Source organism: Taudactylus pleione, unplaced genomic scaffold (genome assembly GCF_031769625.1).
Source record: "Taudactylus pleione unplaced genomic scaffold, aTauple2 ptg000270l, whole genome shotgun sequence".
Taxonomy (NCBI): Eukaryota; Metazoa; Chordata; class Amphibia; order Anura; family Myobatrachidae; genus Taudactylus; species Taudactylus pleione.
In genome coordinates, this window is record NW_028284672.1 from 4,155,990 (window position 1) to 4,176,220 (window position 20,231).

General features: G+C 42.4%; 1 protein-coding gene across 5 annotated transcripts in view; it reads left to right on the plus strand.

The window, feature by feature from the left end:
* The window catches only part of CADM1 (cell adhesion molecule 1), a 288,245-nt gene that overhangs the window by 240,710 nt on the left and 27,304 nt on the right, over nt 1–20,231 (plus strand). For 2 of the 5 annotated variants that reach the window (XM_088481358.1, XM_088481361.1), the window contains 2 exons: nt 5,174–5,248; nt 18,003–18,035. The exons of 1 other annotated variant lie outside the window; for it this stretch is intronic. In XM_088481358.1, the coding sequence (XP_088337484.1) occupies nt 5,174–5,248; nt 18,003–18,035 (108 nt within the window). The remainder of the gene's footprint in view (nt 1–5,173; nt 5,249–18,002; nt 18,036–20,231) is intronic. 2 more of the 5 variants (XM_088481359.1, XM_088481360.1) reach the window with 2 other exon arrangements.

Below are 20,231 nucleotides of genomic sequence, written 5' to 3' on the forward strand. Positions count from 1 at the left end.
GTCAGACACACTAAAGTTAGACATGTAAAAAGTTCAACAGGTACAAAATAACGACAGGGTCAGAAGTTCGACATGAAAAAGATAGACACAAAAATAGTCGACATTTATTTTTTATTATTTTGTTAGGGTTAGGCACTCACTGGAGGGCTAGGCACTTAACCCCACAGTTAGGGTTAGGCACCAGGAGGGAAGGTTAGGGTTAGGCACCATGGGGAGGGTTGGGGTGAAGATTAGGGCTAATAAAAAACAAAAATTGTCGACCATTTTTTGTCGAACTTTTGTACCTGTCGACCATTTTTTGTCGACCCTTTGTACCTGTCGACCCTTTGTACCTGTCGACCCTTTGTACCTGTCGACCCTTTGTACCTGTCGACCCTTTGTACCTGTCGACCCTTTGTACCTGTCGACCCTTTGTACCTGTCGACCTTTTTGCATATCTAACTTTAATGTGTTTGACTTTTGTTTGTGGCTAACATCTGGTGTCTATCTAGACACTGTCTAACTGATTACGTCTATCTCTTATACCACACCCGACCGATGCGTAGAAATTCGCAGCTGTGGCAGCATGAGTGTACATGTCTGATATGAGCCCGTAGTGCATAAAACATGGTGATATTTTTTTAGTCTCAGGTTTGAGCCTAACATCACTATTTATTATATTTTTGAGAACGTTTTCTGTAAACTTTATTTTGCACTAAACAACCGACACAGCCAAGCGGCCTGCCCAGGCCATAACATTGCCACACACTCCCTTTTCAGAGCCATCTGTACCGTTTGTTTCGGTGGGTCAGGATTCTGAATTACTGATTGTGTCGCACGCACTGACTATGTCAGACGTTGTTGAGTATTTTTTTTTCTTCTGCACGTGCGTCTATGCTGCACTGCGAATACACCCAGACAGCGTGCGCACAGAGACGGAGTTGCTATTGAGGCGCACGGGAGCCGCACTGTCACAAATGTGTTGAAAATGTAGTGGGTGTCCTGGGCGGTGACGGGGAGGTGGCTTAGCGTATGCACGGAGCTCGTCTGTGTGTTATGTCGCAGGTGTGTCGGTGAAAGCGGTTGCATACACAGGTGCTAAACCACTCACATAGAAGGCTGTACACGGATGGAGAACCAGCCCCTGCCATTGGGCTAGTACAAGTTTTGATGGTGCATCTAAACACGCACCAATCAGTATTGCAGCGTCTATACATGCTGAAAGTGGGCGTCTCAGCCATTGCACCATCATTCGCACAGTTGTGCACCGTGAAATGGACTTTGTAGCAGCGTTTGAATAAAGTCAGACTGATTGTCCATATTATTTCAATATTAACCAATTTGAGAAAAAAATGTTTAAAGACCGATCATGAAATTATGGGTTTACCGTCCTTAGCGATTATATACTGGTGTCTACAGTGCTTCATCTGTGTACGGTCTTCCACCCCTTTGATTTATTTAATGCCATTAGTTTTGTCCCATTCAAAGAATATTTATTGCCTGGCAACAGGTGTCATGGTTGCAGGTGACCACATGATGCAACTCTGGAATGATTATATGCGTTTCCAACAGTCGCATGCTTAGTGATGGTTACTTATAGTATTGTTGCTCCCATCAACTCGCGCTTTCCTGACGCTCTTCAGTAATACTTTTTCCGCCATCCTGAACTCAATCCCAATTCGCCAACACTCTCTCAGGTTGCCCCAGAACCTTCCTATCTCCAATTTATTCTTACACTCAGTGCTACATGATTCTTGGGAGAGGAGTGAGAGGGCTGTGCCCACTTGACTACACACTTTCCACACTGCTTGTAAACTTTTTATATAGCTTATTAGATAGTTATTTGGGTCCTACATCCCTCGGACCCATACTTAATTCACTGGAAAACATGTTTTTGGGATTGAGAACACATAGTTTAAGGTTTAGTATTTCACATTTAATACTGTATTATTCTCAAATAAGATTCACGCTAGGTTTTTGAAAATAGTAGAATTTTAAAACTTCTATAAAATTACATTAAATTAAAGAAACTTGCAATATATTGTATTATAGCCCTAAATTATTTATTGAAACAATTCAAGATCTGCGAGTTGATTACCCATAAATCTAACTATGGGTTCATCACGGATCGCAACTTCAATTGCGGCTGAGATTACGCACGCAGTCTCACTGCGATGATATGCTAATCCATTGCGATTGCTATGCAGTCGCACCACAACATAAGGACGCCCACCTAACCTTACACACATCTGTAGTGTTTAGCAAGACTGCAAAACCATCGGTAACATCGAGTACTATTGGAGCCTCACGCACACTTGCACACGGTCAGACCTTACTCCGGTATTTCTAACCTTCCGGTACGCAGTGAGTACTCATGCTTCATATGGCATCGTACTGGATAATTTATGCACGCCCCTGCAATGGCGTCCAACGCCCTGGCACGCCTGCTTTTCACCGACCACCCCCCCTGTCACCTCCCACAAACTGCACTTCCTGTCAATCACTCTGATGTGTCTGCGTAGTCCCGATCGCAGTAGCCAGTTTGCGCACTGCGATGCATGCGCAGAATGCAACAATCGGCCTATAGTGTGGGTAATCGCAGTTGCGATCCATCCTGAATCAGGCCCTTAGGGGGGTATTCAATTAGTCCCGAACATTATTCAGGCACTAATGGATAGCAGCGGTCGGTGAAAAACTGGGATTTTCCTCTGATTATCCCCGTTTTTCGACGATTTTTTTTTTCCACCCTATCCTATTATTTCGGTCGAAATAATAGGATAGTTCTCCTGAAAATACATAGGATCCGCGATAAGTTTGCCGACCTATGTGTTTTCGCCATTTATGTTGTGACAAAACAGCACTTATAGTGGATTATTTTTCGGGACACATCCCGAAAAATATCCACGATAGGTGCCAGCGACTGGCGGCACTTCGGGGCTAATTGGATGGCCCCGCTGCGATCAATTACCAGTGCTACTTTAGCGCTGCTAATTGGATACCCCCTTAGTCTTTTTAGTTGGTTTACTTACCATGCATGGCAAATGCACCTCTCTCTACCCATAACATATTGGCTACATATTGCCGCTGTTATACTGCATTCACTAATTCTGGGTGCACATGTGGCCAACCCAGCGGCCGATTTGTTAAGCTGTAGATCCCAATTGGCCACTCGATGTGATGTCTGGCCTATCATTAACTAAGCGGCCTTTTAAATTTCCCCACCCAGTTGTGATGTTTGTGTCTGTGGTTTCTGTAGCCAGTGTAAGTCAGGTCTTCCTTACACAGGCAGATGTTTCGATATATCTAATATAAGATATATAGGCATCAGCTGTGCTGCAGGGTCGGCGCGATATTGTAAACGACGTCTGTACACACTTTCAGATGCACTTAGCAATATGTTTGTCACATGTACAAACAACATATCGCATAGTGTGTATCCAGCTTAAGACACACTGCTCATTGTGTTTGCTGATGTTTGCATGTATATGTTCTTCATGTCCAATTGTGATGGTTTACAGAGTGCAACTTTATTTATTGGCACATACTATTTTATTATAAGAGATTTGCAGGCTACTAAAATGCATATACTATTCCAGACTTCACAATTATATATGCAGTTAATACAACACACTCTTCAGACACAAGCTGCAAATCACACAGCCCTATAAAGATGAGCCAGTGTGTGAGCTTTTGCACTGATTAAGTTAAAACCCATGTATGAATTGACCTTGCATGATTTTCTGAAACCAGACAGATTTAGAATTAAGAGTAAATACATCAATAGGGAGCAACAGCTGCACCTGGAAAATAAATTTCAGTTGAAAATATAAAATGTAAAGTTGCTAGATGAGCATGGCCTAGCCAAACTCTGAAACTCAGAAGGTGGGGCCAAAAAAGTTTGTTTGAACACCCCTTGCAGTGGAAAATTGTTTGCTCTAGAGCAAAATTTGCACTTAGCTCTAAATCTGCTGTTTAATGTGTGACGTCACTAATCGGCGGAGTTAAATCACTCCAATCAATTTGTTCTTTAACCAGATCACGCGAATGTGGCAGCTGATTTCGGGATGTTCTGAAATTTAGAGCTTAATGTCTCAGCTATGGCTTTTAAGTGACTTATCACAGAGAGCATTATGCACATTTGTTACTCATTATATAGGAGCACAGATATTTATCGCCGGCCAGACCAAACTAAAGATTGGTTTACAACTGAAGAAATAGAAGTATAGGGTACATACATAAAAGGTGTCAATCTGGCTGTAGATTTTGTACTTGGTGCAAGGCATTTACATGAAGTTTATAACTTATTTCAGCACAATGTTATGTCATTTTGCGACATGTGCATTGAGCTTCCTATGGTGATGTCGAGGTTTAGTTTGTCCACCAGGAAGTAAGTGAGCGCCATATTTGCACCAGTGCAGTTTGACAAACAGGCAGAGCGTTAACAGCATTCAGACGGCAGTGGAAATCACACACCAAACAGTTCCTGCATACTAGACCTAACCTTTCTAGAACCAGTACAATATACAGACATGGCTTCTCTGTGCTTAAGTTTAAATTGACCATATCCAGTGACGCGTTCCCTAGAAAGAGGCCATTTTACAAATGTATTCCTGCACTTATGGACATGAGCTGATATTCATTATTTTAGTATTATTTGTACAGCTTGTAGAAATGTTTTTGGTTTCATGCTTATTAGTGCTTATTATGTCCTTCAGTATTTTTATTTCTTTATAATAGCACTTTCTTAGCTATGTTTTTGTTGTTGTTTTTTTACTATTACAATTGCCAGTGCTAACTTCATCTTTTGTTTATTTTCTATTAAGATGAATATCCTGCCAATTTAAACTTGATATGCTGCAAATAATTATTTTTTGTGTACTGTGTAATTCATAATCATTTTATATATAATTTAAATATCCCGCTGTTTTTTCCATTTGTATCATGTTTGTCTTTTTTTTTTTTTATGGTTGTATTAATTATCCTGTTAATGACCTGATAATTTCATAATCAGTCTTTGGATAATTTCCAAATGACATCCTGCTGAACTCTTGTTGGTTTTACATTTAATAGTGTGCTTATTTTCATCAATACATTGCTATCCTACTGATATCCCATTGAGATTGTGCTGTTTGTGACGTGTTTTTGTTTTGTTTTTTTAATTTGGCTTTTTGTTTTCCTTGTTTTTTCCATCCAGATCCCCCCACTACCCCCCTACCACCCACAACAACCTCCACTACCACCACAACTACCACACCCTCCACCATCCCAGGTATGGTAACTTCATTACATGTGTGTATGTCACTTCCCTGCATGAATTTTGGGCTGGGGTCGAGTAACCAAAATTCTATCATGACGATGTGGCTGAACACTTTCATATCGCAGTCCCATGGTCTTTTCATCCCTAAATTCCAGTGTTTTCATACCCTTATCAAATTCTATTTCCATCCCTAATATTCCAACATGTGGTGATTTAGGCCATTTTAGATTATCTTGGCTCAGAATAGTTGAATGTGCAGCCGTCCATGATGGCTAGTTGTTCTTGAAGGTCAAACAGTCAAAGATTGCAACCTGTACTGTTAGTCATTTGCCAACCGACTTGATCCGGTTGGTTTGACCCAGTTGCCAACAATTTGGCTTTATGCCAGTGTCGGTAAATTGGACACTCAGAAAAACAGGGAATATGATGGCAGAAAAGGACCTACTTATCCATCTAGTCCATCTTTTGTGTGTGTGGGGGGTGGGGCAGGTTGTTGGGTGTTTTTAATGTTTGAGGGAGGGTTGACTAAATTTCACATCCCTGTACAAATGAAATACACATGGATGCAACAAGAGGTATGATTATGTCTGCAGTAAGGTCCAGCAAAGGTAAGTCTGGGCATGAGACCAGGTTTTCATAAACTGTTCGTAATTATGAGGACTGCTAAATATTATTTATGTACATTTGGACAAAATATATAATTTTGACAAATTTGTCTAATTTTTTTATTTATTTTTTTAAACACATTTTTTTAGTTTATTAGGTTGTATTCCAGAATGTTTCTGTTTGCCCTACAGGAGTGTTTCCCAATTCCAGTCCTCAATAACCCCTAACAATGCATGTTCTCCATACTCCATGCTGGACAACAAATATTTATTATTTCATTTTAAATTCTGTGAGTCGACCTGGAAAACATGCACTGTTAGGGCTTCCTGAGGACTGGACTTTGAGAAAAAAAAAATGTATTAATACAGTATAATTAATAATGTAGGGTAGTGTTTCCAAAGTACAGGGTTCTTTGGCATAAATCCATAACAAAGCATATCAAATGCACTATTGTCCAATTTATTGTTAGTAAGCGAATTATAAAGAAAAGGTGTGTGTGTAAAGCTACTTATATTTTGTATAAATGCACTTATAAATGGTTTATGTTGTTCAAAAATAATCTAGTATAACCTGCACAATTGACTCCCAAAGCTACAGGCTCAAACCGGTGTAGACAACCCAATAATGATTGACAATCACAAGCAATAGTGGACTACATCATTTCGCACTTTGCACACTCCTGAACTGAGAACATGCAAGTACAGGTGATCAAGTCATGCGCATCTCAATTGTAGATCCAGGAGCGTTACGGGGCATTCTCACATAGGTTAAGTACAGTGAGGGCTTGTTGACGGAATTGCTGCCTGTGCACAGCTATGCGCACGCATGAATACACCTGTTTTCAGACCCCTCCATTACACTGATGATACAGGTGTGTCCTCCTACACCTAACTTCAGTACGCCATGCGACATGAGACGTCTGGTGTGAGTGAGCCGCCAGGTCCTGGGCGACTCTACTTGAGCCGAGCGTCTTTTTCTGAGGAAAATGCATCTTATTTGCACAGTATTGCGACTAAGACCCACCAGGAGACTGCACCGAGGTTGTAAATGAAACACGACGGAACTTGGTGTGAAAAAAAAAAAAACGCGGCCGCTGCATCGTAGCGTATACAGATTCAGACTCTGTCGCACACAGATGTACTTGTGCCACATATCAAATTTAACAGTGCAGGCTCCTGGTACGTCTTAGTTGCATCGCACTGAGACTAAGTTGCATTTTCGGGCAAAAATTACGCACAAAGCAATCAGAGTAGCACGGGACCTGGTGCGCCGAGAGGGGGTGGTTTGGCATCACTGCAGCAATATTGTATGAGGACACGTCTCTATGGCTGGAGCAAGGGATGACTGGTAATTTATAACTGCTATATGACAGAATGTATACAGTGGCCTGGTCGGGATTCCAGCGCTTAGAATGCCAGCACCGGAATCCCGACACCTGTCAGAATCCCGGCGTCAGGATCCCGTCCACTGCAATCACGAAGGCAAGTAGCGGGGTTAGTGAGAGGGTGAGGGTTAGGCACTAGGGGGAGGGTTAGGTTTAGGCCAGTGTTTGCTAACCTTGACACTCCAGCTGTTGTGGAACTATATATCCCAGCATGCCCTGCCACAGTTTTGGCATGCCCTAATAGCAAAACTGTAGCAGTGCATGCTGGGTTATGTAGTTCCATAACAGCTGGAGTGTCAAGGTTAGCCAACACTGGTTTAGGCACTGGGGGGGGTTAGTTAGGTATGGGGGGGGGGGGGGTTAGGTTTAGGCACCGGGGAGGGAGGGGTAGGGAGAGGGGGAGGGTTAGGATACCGACTAACAAGTGTCTGTATCCTAACCCTGTCTGGATGCTGGCGTCGGGATTCTGACCGCCGGGATCCTGAGCGCTGGCATTTAGTACATACATTTAGTTCCATGCAAGCAATGTGCAGGCCGGCTTTGGCCGACTTGCATTAAAGCTCTGCTAGTGCATTGGGTAGTCTGTACTTAAACAAGGAGGAAATAGGCAATCCCTGATGAAGCCTCCTTATTGTTGCACATTGTGATTTTATTGCCAGGTACCATCCAGACCATGAGACAACTTACCTTCCTGCAACAGCTGAATGCTCTCTCTCTAGTGTTCTCATTACATTTAGACCCTCTTTTGCTCTCATTTTATTACAGATTATAGAAGCCTCCCTTTCAGTCCTGACGCACAGAGCTGGCTTTTTTTTTTATGTCTAAAATATCAACTTTTTATTTTTGTTATTTAAATGTCAATTTATATATTCACTGCAACAACTCATGGAATTTATGAAACCTTTCACTAATTTTGTGTACTTTTATTTATGAACAGTTGCTTTCTTTTTGTGATGCAGTTCTTAATTACAGCATTTTGTATTCTGTGTACTTTTATTGGCAACAGTATTTGATTGACAGTTGATCAGTTAGGCTTGTTAATTGTTTTTTTTTTTTTTTTTAACGAACTTGCATTTCAATCCATTTGAATCTTTAATCAGGCTTTTGATATTCATTTATAAACATGCATGCATATATTAATTAACATTGTGAGCTTTGTGATCTTTTTTTTTACATTAATCTGAGGTAACATTGACTGTTTTTGTTCATTTACAGGCTAAGCTGATTTTGGGTGATTTCACGATTTTGCACAATTGAAGTGTTTTTACACTATATGTTATTTTTTTTTTTTTTACTGTGATATTTTATGCTTTTGTGTGGATCAAAAAATTAGTTTCATTATAAGTGCCTATTAATCCACTAATCCTTATTTTATTACAGTTGTTCTGGCTTATTTTCTCCTTTTTTTTTTTAGCTACGGTATAACTTACCCGTGCTACAACATACTCTGTGTAATAAACAGAGCAGGAATCATTTCCCTGCCCTTTCTGTCTTCGCCGTCTGCTATAGTAATGGGCACAATTGTAAGGCTTCTATAAGAAAAATGTGATTACAGGCGTGCAGTTGTCGCTGTGATTGGCTGGGAGCTAACGTATGACGACGTTGAAAACATGATGTTGGGGATTAAGGATGGTCATTAATGTGATTTAGAACCTCGGTTTTATGGAAGAAAGCAGTTCATCCCTATTTCGAGGAGTTAAACTACTAGGATTACCCATGTTATATGGGCAATACTGTCATATGACTGTTAGTTTTATGCTTGCACACATTAGATATAGATTTAGAATGTAAGCTCTCACAATCAGAGCCCTCTTCCCTCACATGCTTCTCCTTCTCATACTCATTTACTCCTAACTCCCCACAGCGGCACCTAACACTTGGTTACTGGCGCCCTGCTGCTTATGTGTGTTATGATAGCGAATGCAGCTATGTATATAAAACATGTTTTGTGTCCTGCATAGTTTTGTACTCTACACTCATGGGCGTATCTAAAATGGGTGCAGGGTGTGCGGGGCACACGGGCCCCTGGTTCCAGGGGAGCCCCGCACCGCACACCCTGCACCCATAGTATCACTTACCTCTCCGGAGTCCCACGTCGGCGCCATTTTCCCGTCGTTTGTGCATGCGCGGCAGACATTTTCCCGGTGACCTGCGCATACTCTATAGACTCTGGGCGCATTCTAGTGCCCAGAGTCTATAACTCCGGCGCTGGCCGCACACTGCTCAATGCGCTGCCGGCCGCCGGACAGAGAGGAGGGTGCCTATGTCGGAGAGTGCACACGGGCCCCCTCCTCTCTAGAAACGCTCCTGCATACACTGCCAGACAAAAAAATGCCTAACAGACATTTTATTGTTCAGCCTGCAGATATCGTGGGCATAATACACTGTGAGATATCTCAGTTTATTGGTTCCGACATCTGCGCTCGGCCCCCGGGGGAAGGAACAAGGGAAATGTCTGTCTATCGACCACGGCATGGACTGCCCGGTGCGGCCGACATTTTAACTTGCAAATATTGCATCAGACGGGCATGCTGGATGATCCAGCATGCCCGACTGTTGGATATTTTACCCCCGGTCGGCCACACACACACACTACAAATACCGGGGCGATCTGCGGATATCTGGGCGAATCGACCTGATAATTGTAGAGTGTATGCCCAGCATAAGTCACTGTTTTCTTGAGTGCTCATTTGATTATGTACATTGTAAGGCACTGCACAACACTTGTGGCACCATATAGCCAAAGGATTTTAATTATTATATATATATATATAAGAAATATGCCCGCGCTCGGTTTTACCCATATCATACATGGTACCAGCAGCATGGCAATATTAATGCCATATATGTATACAAAACAAAAACTTTTGCTATCGGCGCTAACAATAATATACCGCAAATTTATGTGTGTGCAGAAAATAAAACAAAGGGGATTTTGTCATGATTTGATCAAAGCATTTAAGCCTGCAGCCCAGCATTAAGGGACCCCATTTTTCTGCAGGTCCCTAACACTAGCATATATGTCTAGCACATCATTACATTGCAGTTAAATGTACTCACCTCCTAGATACAGAGGGACACATCTATACAGGGCTGGCTGTTAGCCACACCCAACTAGGCTTTTTATAGCCTTAATTGAAAGCTACCATGATAGCACAAGGCAAAATTTTTAAACAAAGCAGAAAAGAAATATGCCCGCGCTCGGTTTTACCCATATCATACATGGTACCAGCAGCATGGCAATATTAATGCTATAGCTAGCTAGCAGCTACACACACTGGGCCTTATGCAGACTCGGTCGCAAGCACTGAGCGCTCGCAACCGGGTCGATGTTTGCCCACTGGGCATGCGCTCGTTGGAGCCGGCTCCGACGTGCGCATGCGCGAGACCCGGCTAGCAACGGGTGCTCCGTTGCTACGGGTCTCGCGCCAAAGGGGGCGAGCTGTCGATGGTGATTGACAGCTCGCCCCGTTTGGTAGGCGGGCAGGGGGGGGTGGCCGGCCAAACGGAGGCGTTCCCGATGGAACGCTTGCCGTTTGGGGGCGGCCCCACTGACATCAGCAATGATGTCAGTGGGGAGCTTCCTGCTCGATAAGAGCAGGAAGCTCCCTGGGGCTTGCGCTTGCCAAGACCCAACCTTAGGGTCTCGTCGCAAGCCCTGATGGTCCTGACCATCGTGACCATTAACCTGGTTGGTCGCTAAGCTGTGGGTGGTAACCCACAGCTTAGCTAGCGACCAGGAGGCCGCACTAAAAAAAGAAGCGGCCGCCCTCATTCAGAGAGAGCGATCGTTTCTTGCGACCGTCTCTGAATGAGGGCCACTGCTCAATAAACACAATGTGTTGTCTGACGGACGTTTCAGTGTATTTTTACATTTTCTTAAGGGTTGTAAAAGTACATTAAAACGTTGGTCATCCAGCACATTGTGCTTGAGCTTTTTATTCCCTGAGTGCCGCTGATGCAATTTGTCATTGAGAAATTACTCTTTTTGGAGGGCAACGGGGTGAAGTATTTACTTGTGCAGTGAGTGTCAGATACCTGTAGTATGTGTGTATATGTATAATATGTATGTGTTGGGTATGGGATGCCGGCACTCGGGATCCTGGCGGTCAGAATCCAGCACTGGTATCATGGCAGGGTTAGGATGTCGACACATTTGTCGTTCAGTATTCTAACCCTCCTCCTTTGCTTATCCCTAACCCTCCCTCCCTGGTGCCTAAATCTAACCTCCCCTAACCCTCCCTCCTTAGTGTCCAACCCTCCCCCTAGTGCCTAACCCTAGCCCTCTTTATAAGTCCAGTACTTACAGCCGGGATGCTGGCGCCGGGTTTCGACAGGTGTCGGGATTCCGGCACTGTCATCCCGACGGACGGAGTTATGAATCAATCTCATGAGGCATCCCGACGGACGGAGTTATGAATCAATCTCTCTCTCTACTCTCTCTCTCTCTCTCTCTCTCTCGTCATCCTACACGTTAGATTACGGTCATTGTTTAACCTCCATTTACACCAGTCCCAGTCAGTATTTGTCATTGTTGAGATCACTAATGGTTTTCAGCATATGCTTGTGCTTTGTGGGCAGTTTGGTTTTAAACATCCAGAATAGTGGCCTGCATTGCTGAGTGTGCAGTTTCCGTCACAGGATAAATCTTCATTAGGTAGCTAGAAGCAGTGAGTAACACGCAAAACTGTAAAAGTGGATATATATATATATATATTTAAGGGGAAGTACCATATTTAATGGCTTGATAAATAATAGTCTAGAGAGATGCAGCTGTCCAGTGACTAAGTTGAGTGGCCAGACCACCATGATCATGTATGCACAGTATGAGTGCTTAGTGCTGTCACATTGGCAGAATAGAACTACCTGGATTTTACAGCAGCTTCAATTTAAATCTGCCTGATGTCTGGCAGCAATCGTCATCAACTTCACGCATTTTCAAACTCAGTGATTTGGGGCCAAGTTAGTATAGACTGGCAACATTGATCAACTAAACCCCTGCATTCATTTATAGCATAAAACTGGTCACACACATGGAGATTTAATTCAACACTTTTGACCAAACTGGGCAGTCGTTGCACAGTGTATGGCAAAAAAAATCTAATAGGCTTGGATCAGGTTTGATTTAGCAAAGAGCAACAATGGTCAGCAGCACCTACTATTGGATTTAAATATGTGACTCTAATACAACAACAATCAGATAACCATATTAATATATAAAGAAGACCTTGATTCCAAAGGACAGTTGGTGTTTTCACTGTTGAACGCTGCCGCAATTAAAGCTAAGGCTGAAGTATAGAATGAACTGACACTAACTTAGTGATACAGCTCGGATCCACTGCTGACCCCTTACCACCAGGACCGGCACAAATCTAGTGACGCTGCACCAGGTTTCTGCTAAGAGTTTAAATAATGCAGTACACAGTAACATTGAGGTGGTACAGTGATGACGAAGGGGTTGATCATTGAAATGTTAGGACTATTGCATTGATTTGTTAAATGGGTCAATAAACCCATAACTGCAGCCTCTTGTGCACTGAGTTGTACCAGCGTAATTAGAAATGCTCATGACCCCTAGTAATATATTTACCAATGAACAATAAAGCACAAATTATACATTAATGAGTTTTTAGTCTTTCTGAGGTTTTAGGAAGTTCAGTGCATTTCCTGGCTCTAGCCCACTTCCTAGAAGAAAATATGAGTATGTCTTATTAATTATGTAATCTGATCATTGGCACGGATGTGACACCTTCTGTATTTCTCTCCACAACTGATCATGGGACTGTATTTGTGCCATTCAGAATTCCTCCTTTTCAGTATAAAAGCTATATATCTTTGCCACTCGGATTAAATAGATACAGCCCTATTTTCTGTGTATGCACCAAATGGTGCGACTTAGACCCTTTGCCACCGGTAGCAATTCCCGTGAGTGAGTACTTCTTCATGAATTCAAGACAATGTGTGACATGAGTCACTTGTATGGGGACCTCTAGCTTTTGCCTTTTCACCCAGATAGTGTACTTTGGCCCTGATTCAGAGCCGGACGCTATTTGCGCTCTCTCGTTCATTAAAAAGGGGTGGCTATTCAAATGAACCATTCGCACTTTGCGGTCTGTTGACGCCTCTATGTCTGAACGAGCGAACAAAACTTGCGGACGTAATTTTGAAAAGGACGCCCCCTGGCCGCTCGCACCATACGTCATGTCCGCTATTTAATAGATTAATCGAGTACATCGAACAGCGTATGAACTGCTCGCTATTCTTTTGCTTGGTTTTTCCTACCGCTATCTTGCGAGCAGTTCTGACTATAAATCAACCAAGTGACGTGGTCAATGACGCTGCTGTATTAATTATGCACACCCATAAAACGCACGTTTTGACCTTTAAACACGCCTGCGTTCTGATTTCCACTCCCCGTTTTCAAGCACCTTCCCCTGTTACCACCCACATACGCCTCCTCCTGTCACTCAAAATAGCAGGCATTCGCTATTTAGCGAACAAACTATTTTCGGCTGCACTGACTGGTTCGCGCATGCGTATTAAAATCCGTACGCATGCGCAGATGTGCGAACGAGCGTCCGCTTACGAGCGGCTCTGAATGAGATCCTTCATCCTGAATGCTGTGTTTTCATTTGCTAATAGTGTTCTAAGGGCCTGATTCAGAGTTTTACATAATTGATGTTTAATGATATGTGCAGGAGCCACACTGAGCATGTGCAGATCTGCTTCTGGTACGTCGGTTGCAGTGCCCCGAAACCCGCAGCAGGATTAACACACTGCTGGCATTTGGTGGCAGCGACGTGAAGCTTTCCAGAAAAGGGGGCGCGTTGGCCGAGTTTTCTGGGCATCCCGAAGCCAGTGGCTGTGCCCTTGAACGTAGCTTTCATGGCCCCAACAGAATGAGGGTTACTCAGATGGCCGATGTTCACGCAGTTGATACGATGCAGTGTCTTCAGACGCAGCAGATCAGTGAAGCCGGCAGTAAGCGTATTTATATTTAGGACGCCTCCTGCGGTTTTTGCTTAATATTGCACAGCCGTGGCGAAATTAGCGTCCATCTCTGAATCGGACTCTGAGGGGTATATTTACTAAAGCTTCTAAAACAGACAAGTGGGGATGTTACCCATAGCAACCAAATAGAATCTAGCTATCCTTTCTCTATTGCATTTTAGAAAATGATAGACAGAATCTGATTGGTTGCTTTGGGCAACATCAACACTTGCCTGTTTTAGAAGCTTTAGTAAATATACCCCTAAGTCACCAATAGCTTACAAAGTATTTAGGTTTAGTATTTCTGGTGCAAAAAAATTGGTATAAAGTAGCAGATTAAGACGTATATTTTAAGAAAAAGGTGACATGGTGCTGCGAAGTCAAAGTCTGTGGCGCCACAAATTATCCCAGTTGCGGATAGGTGTATGTGGACACCTCTATATTGCAAACAAACTTGGTGTGTAAACAAATGGCTTTAACCCTCTTATTATCTGATATCCTGCACAACCATGTGCTGTACTTTATCGTCCTAGGTGTCAACCGTCTATATGGACACTTTGCTCTTTAAACCGACCCTAATTTATCCATTCATTGCATGTTCCATTCATAACAAACTTTCTTTTTTGTGTGTGTTTTTAATATATACTTTTTTCCAAGTCCTATCAGTCTGCTTTGTGATTGTGATTGAATCTCTGCACTAACCATTTTAAATCGGATACAATGAATAGTAAAATGGATTTATGCCAAAGTGAATGCACCCTTTACCATAAATGAAAAAACTTTTGACAAGAAATTTATAGTATAGGATGACTACAGAAGGCCTAAACCTCCATGGCTGAGGGGAAAATTGGTTTCACTTGGGTTTTGTTTTAGATAGAACACAAAAGGGGCGATTCATGTGTTTAGCCGGCGGCTTTTTTTTATTTTATTTTTTTTAGTCGCCCAACGGAGCAATTCAATTGTTGCTCCCACTGAGAGCGATGGGCGTCGACACTTCTGCTCGCACCCTGAGGAGGGTGCGGGCAAAAATGTGCAAAAAAACCCGTCGTCAGGGCACCCTAGGTCACTTTAGACCGGTTTAGTCGTTTTACGCAGTTAAACCCGGCCTAATAGGGCGTGAAGAGGACTATAATTAATGAGCACCCAGAACAATTGAATTGCAAAACTGGGCGCTCATTAATTATCGCCACCCACGCACCAATTGAATCGCCCCCAAAGTCTTCGTCTCATTCAGTATGAATTTACCTCACATATAGAACTACTTTTGCCAAAATATTTGCGTAGAACGTTGGATTACTGGATTTTCATTTTTGTATGTCATCTTCAAATATTTATCCTCGTTTGCCAATTGCGTAGTTGGTATATACCAGATCCTTACTTGTAAGTGATGCCACAAGCACAGTATTCCGTTAGTGCATTTAAGGTGACTGGACAATGCGGTGTCACTGAGGGGAAAAGGAGGTACAGTAAATTGCTATGTTCCTTTTTTGGTTCCTCAGTTTGAGGCTAGAAATCAATCCTACAGTATATGCCATTGTGTTTGTGACTTTAAGCCTGAAAGTCATTCTTTCTAAGTAAATGACTTCAAGATGTTTTCCTACGATCTAACTACAGTATGCTGCGCACATTTGTTTTATTACCCACTAAATGACATTTATATTTTCTTACTGCTGCTTGCTCCCTATGTAGACATTAATCCATAAACTTTTTAAAGTCAAAAGGACAAATTAAAAACTTAATTAGGAGGCTGCGACAATAAATAAAGCACGGACTCCTCCTTTTTACTCATGATACAGTTCTGCCATTAGCACCAACGACCGTGAATAAAAGCCAAACAGATTGCCAGTTATAATACTAATCTATTACATTGGGAACACGGCCTCTTGAGGAATTGGGGTACTGTAGCCACTTTTTCATTCAGAAGAGTCAAACAAAATCTATATATATTTTTTTTTACTTTTGTAATTTTATTAAATGGAAAACATTTCTAAAGATTGAATAGTTCTTTTCTGCAATTACTTTTTAAAAAATAAAAAAAACCCTCTGGAAATTGAATAATAAAACGAAGAATAAATGTCCTTCACATCAGGATCCCCCTATTTGCACAGTTATAGTATGCATGTGTTTACATAATTCATGCAGGTTCGAGGGGTTTATTTTTGCTGGTGTTTATTGTGCATTGTAATTTCACGTGGGCACTTTTTTACTTAATCAAAGGCGTTTGAAAATAAATGTGGCCAGCTATTCTGAGTCTCTGGTCTGTGGATCCATACTAAATTACAGTGTGCACTTGCTTTTGGCCCTGATAATTCATAGTGAGTCTTAGGCATGTGGTTGAGATAAGTGGTGCCACGTGGAGTGGGAGTCCTGTGCCCATCAGTCCATATATATATACTCATTGCCTGCTGACTTGAATGCTATGAAAAGAAACAAATCTACATAAAGGTGACGGGTTGAAGCTACATAAAGGTGACGGGTTGAAGCTACATAAAGGTGCCGAGTGGACACTTTTCTGTAACCTTAAATCCTGCTTGTGCCTAACTTGTGTATGTAGGAATGTTTTATCATCAGTTTCACTTCGTACCAATGTAGCACAGTGATGATAACCGTAAGTTACAATGTGGCCATCATATACATACAAAGGAGGCGGACATGTTTTTGGCCTGAACCAACATTTATCACAATGTATCCACTCGCAACCACTGACGTACTGTAGGGCCTGCTTCAGAGATGTACGCTAATGCCGGCGCTGTACATTTGTAAGCAGCGACTGTGCGAAAATATGCAAATGTCGCAGCAGCCGGGATTTGCATTGAGACGTCTACAGGCGGCTGAGCAAATCCAAGAGACTGCGTGCAAAGGCTCAGCATTGGTAGCAGATCAGTCGATTATCGGCCTTCTGGGTAACCCTTTGGTCACGCCGTAGAAACTGAGAGGTCAGAGCCATTTTTACTGCGTATGAGATCGCAGTCGCAGGCTGAGACACACCCCATAAACGGTCATCACATCGCCCTGTTGCTGCCCACGAACGGTCCCTGCCTCTCGATCACTTTGCAAATAAATCCTTACTGCAAGGCATAACGTAACTGAAACTTGACTCATGCGCAGTGCGACTCGTACGCAAGCGCAGATGACCGATAAAACTGCGTGAACATAGACCGTGCGTCCATCTCTGAATCGGCCTATTACTGTGGCATAATGCGCTTGTATAATACAGTTATAAAAATATGTCCCTTGTGTGTAGCTTGAACATAGCTTATACTTCAGCGATGTCACTAGTTCCTAGTATACGGATAGACTGCATCCCCACAAAATGGCTTCCTCCAATGTGTGTCAGAGATGTTTCCATGCAAGTCAATGCCAAAATCTGCTCATTATAATGCATTAGAATATTTTATAACAGTTAAATGTCAAATTTCTGTTATTGTGGAGACATTTGTGCCCAGAGGGAGATATAACAAATGACCTTCTAATATCCCGCTTTCTCCTTGGCACTAAGAAGTGTAGCCACTGCTGTTTTATAAATATAGTCTCCATTATAGTTGTCACTGCCCCATAGTTCCTTTGGTCCTAGAAGGTTGTTCCCCCTTTCAGGACTGAAGGTAAGTGTGAGGTGTCTCCTTTATGTATGACTGTCACGTTCTCCCTTGTCTTACTGATTCAATGCTGTGTGAGATTCATTATTGCTCGTGTATTATCTGTTCCCTTTATTTTGTCCCATTTTTCCCTTTTTTTGCATGCTGTTCCTTCCGTTTCTTCCCTTCCTCCTCCTCTTCCCGTGTATAGACGCAAGTGCAACGACAGAGCCCGCGGTTCACGGTTGGTATCAGCTTTCTGTTCTCTATATTAGAGTCAACAAGCCAGACCAGCTATGTAAAAGGATGTTTTGAACTAACCAAACACAGGTGGCTGGGGAGTCCATATCATAATCCACTCCTATCTTGGAGCATTTTTTTATTGTTGAGTTTTTGTTTAATTGTTTTTTGTTTTATAAACTTTAACATTAAGGGGTTCAGAACATCACTCCGATTAGATCCCTTCACAGAGATGGCTTTGGCTTGTTACTCCATTTTGTGTGTCTTGTCCATATTCTGGTCCTTTCCTGAGACCTGAGCATGCAATGCATGACTGCACTTTAGGTATCTGCGGTGGTGGGATCTGACAATGGTGAAGTCTGATGCTGGGATTGGTTCATAATGACTCTATATAATGCATTTTGTATACACACAAGTACACTCCACAAAATAAAAGCAGCTTCCATGCAGTCAGATGTGCTTTCCATGCAGATTTCTGTCATGAGAGATTTGCAGTGTGCCTGCATTACAAAGGCTGTGGATTACTGCAGTGGTGGGAACACGCCAATTCACTATTCATTTTATTTGGTAGATTTTTTACCTCAGCTTTTCATGAGAAAAATGTTTACAAAATCCAGTAAAAAAGAAGTGTGAATGAGCCATTGAGGGTAATAATTTTCTGATAAGCCTTTTATACGAGTCTGTTATAGGCGTCTGGCATAGAAAACTTTGGAGCAGTTTTTCTCAAATTTGGTCCATAGAGACCGCTTACATTGCATGTTTTCCATAACTCCTAGATTGAGCACACGTGTATTGATTAAGAACCAACTCCAAGTTTTTTCTTGCTATTCTATGGGAATGCCTGAAAAGTGCACGGTTACTGGTCCCTGGGGATCGGATTTGAGAAACATTATTTTAGTTTTCCTCATTTATACAGTCTAGCACATCTAGTTTTCAGAACTAGTGGCATTCAGAAAACATGTAGGAACTGCAGAGCTTCTTTTGTACTGGGACTGCAGCATGAGCACTATATTTCCATTTGTGATGATTTTGATGCCATTGCACCAGGTTCTGCGCAATACAGTAAGATGCCAGTGATAGTTTACGTGCATATAATGTCACTGGATAATGAGGGCATAAGGCATTCCATATGCATGAAACTCTAGTAGAAGCTATGCACCAGGGTGGTAGAGAGAGGGCAAAAATGAAGGCTTTCCCCACTATGCATGATGGTACAAAGCTTTGGCACTGTGCACATGGCTATCTCTTTAATGCTGGCTACAAAGTGGCATCAGCATTTATGTACAATGGGGTGTATATACAATATATGCATAAAGTGCAAGCCAACTAGTGAATTATATATTACAAAAAGCCACACATATGGCACTTGAAATAAACAGAAACATTGTTACCTTACTCACTCTTAAGTTGGTTCTTCACACTCCATCCTCTGTGTTTTTATCTCCCCCCCCCCCACCTTTCTCTGCCTTCTTATAATATCCACCTGCTTCTGGTGGCGGAACAGAGGTTTGCTGTGTGGAACTTTGTCTCAGCAGCACCATGACCCCGCAGTCAATAGTACTGATTAATAATGGGAATGACCATTGGGTGATGTCCTGAAGTGCTTTGAAATTGAGGGCACCTATTCATTATACTTAGCTTCCGGGCTTGCCCACTAAGATACAGAGACTGCAGCCCACCACTAGACATGGGATGCTACGTTCTCTCCCTCTGATTGTCAAATATCAGGACACCGCTGAACAGAGCTCAATGTAATACATAATAAAGGTTTAGAATGGGTCATCTGGGTAGCAGAACGGCCCACTACGGGATGGCAAGCTGAGTTACCTTTTGCCCCTATACCCCGCCTCTCTTGACTGGCACACCTGGTGAGTGCCATCCTGGTCAAACTCTAATTACAGCCCTGCAAAACGTAAAACTGGGAGTGCACATAACTTGTAAAAGTGCCTTCCTTTACCTTTATATTGTTATAATAGAGATTAATAAATCTCAGTGGTTACAACCATGCAGCCACACTCATATTAAGGCTTTGTTCCAGTAAGTGCTGGTGTGTTTGGAACCAAATGAACATGCTTTAGACATGTTTTTTCCATGTAATTTTTAAAGCGGTCTTTCAATCTGTTTACTAAATACACTGCAGTGAGCAAGAGAACCAACCAGAAGCCCGTTCATGCCCCCTCTTTAGGCTACATAGTACAAA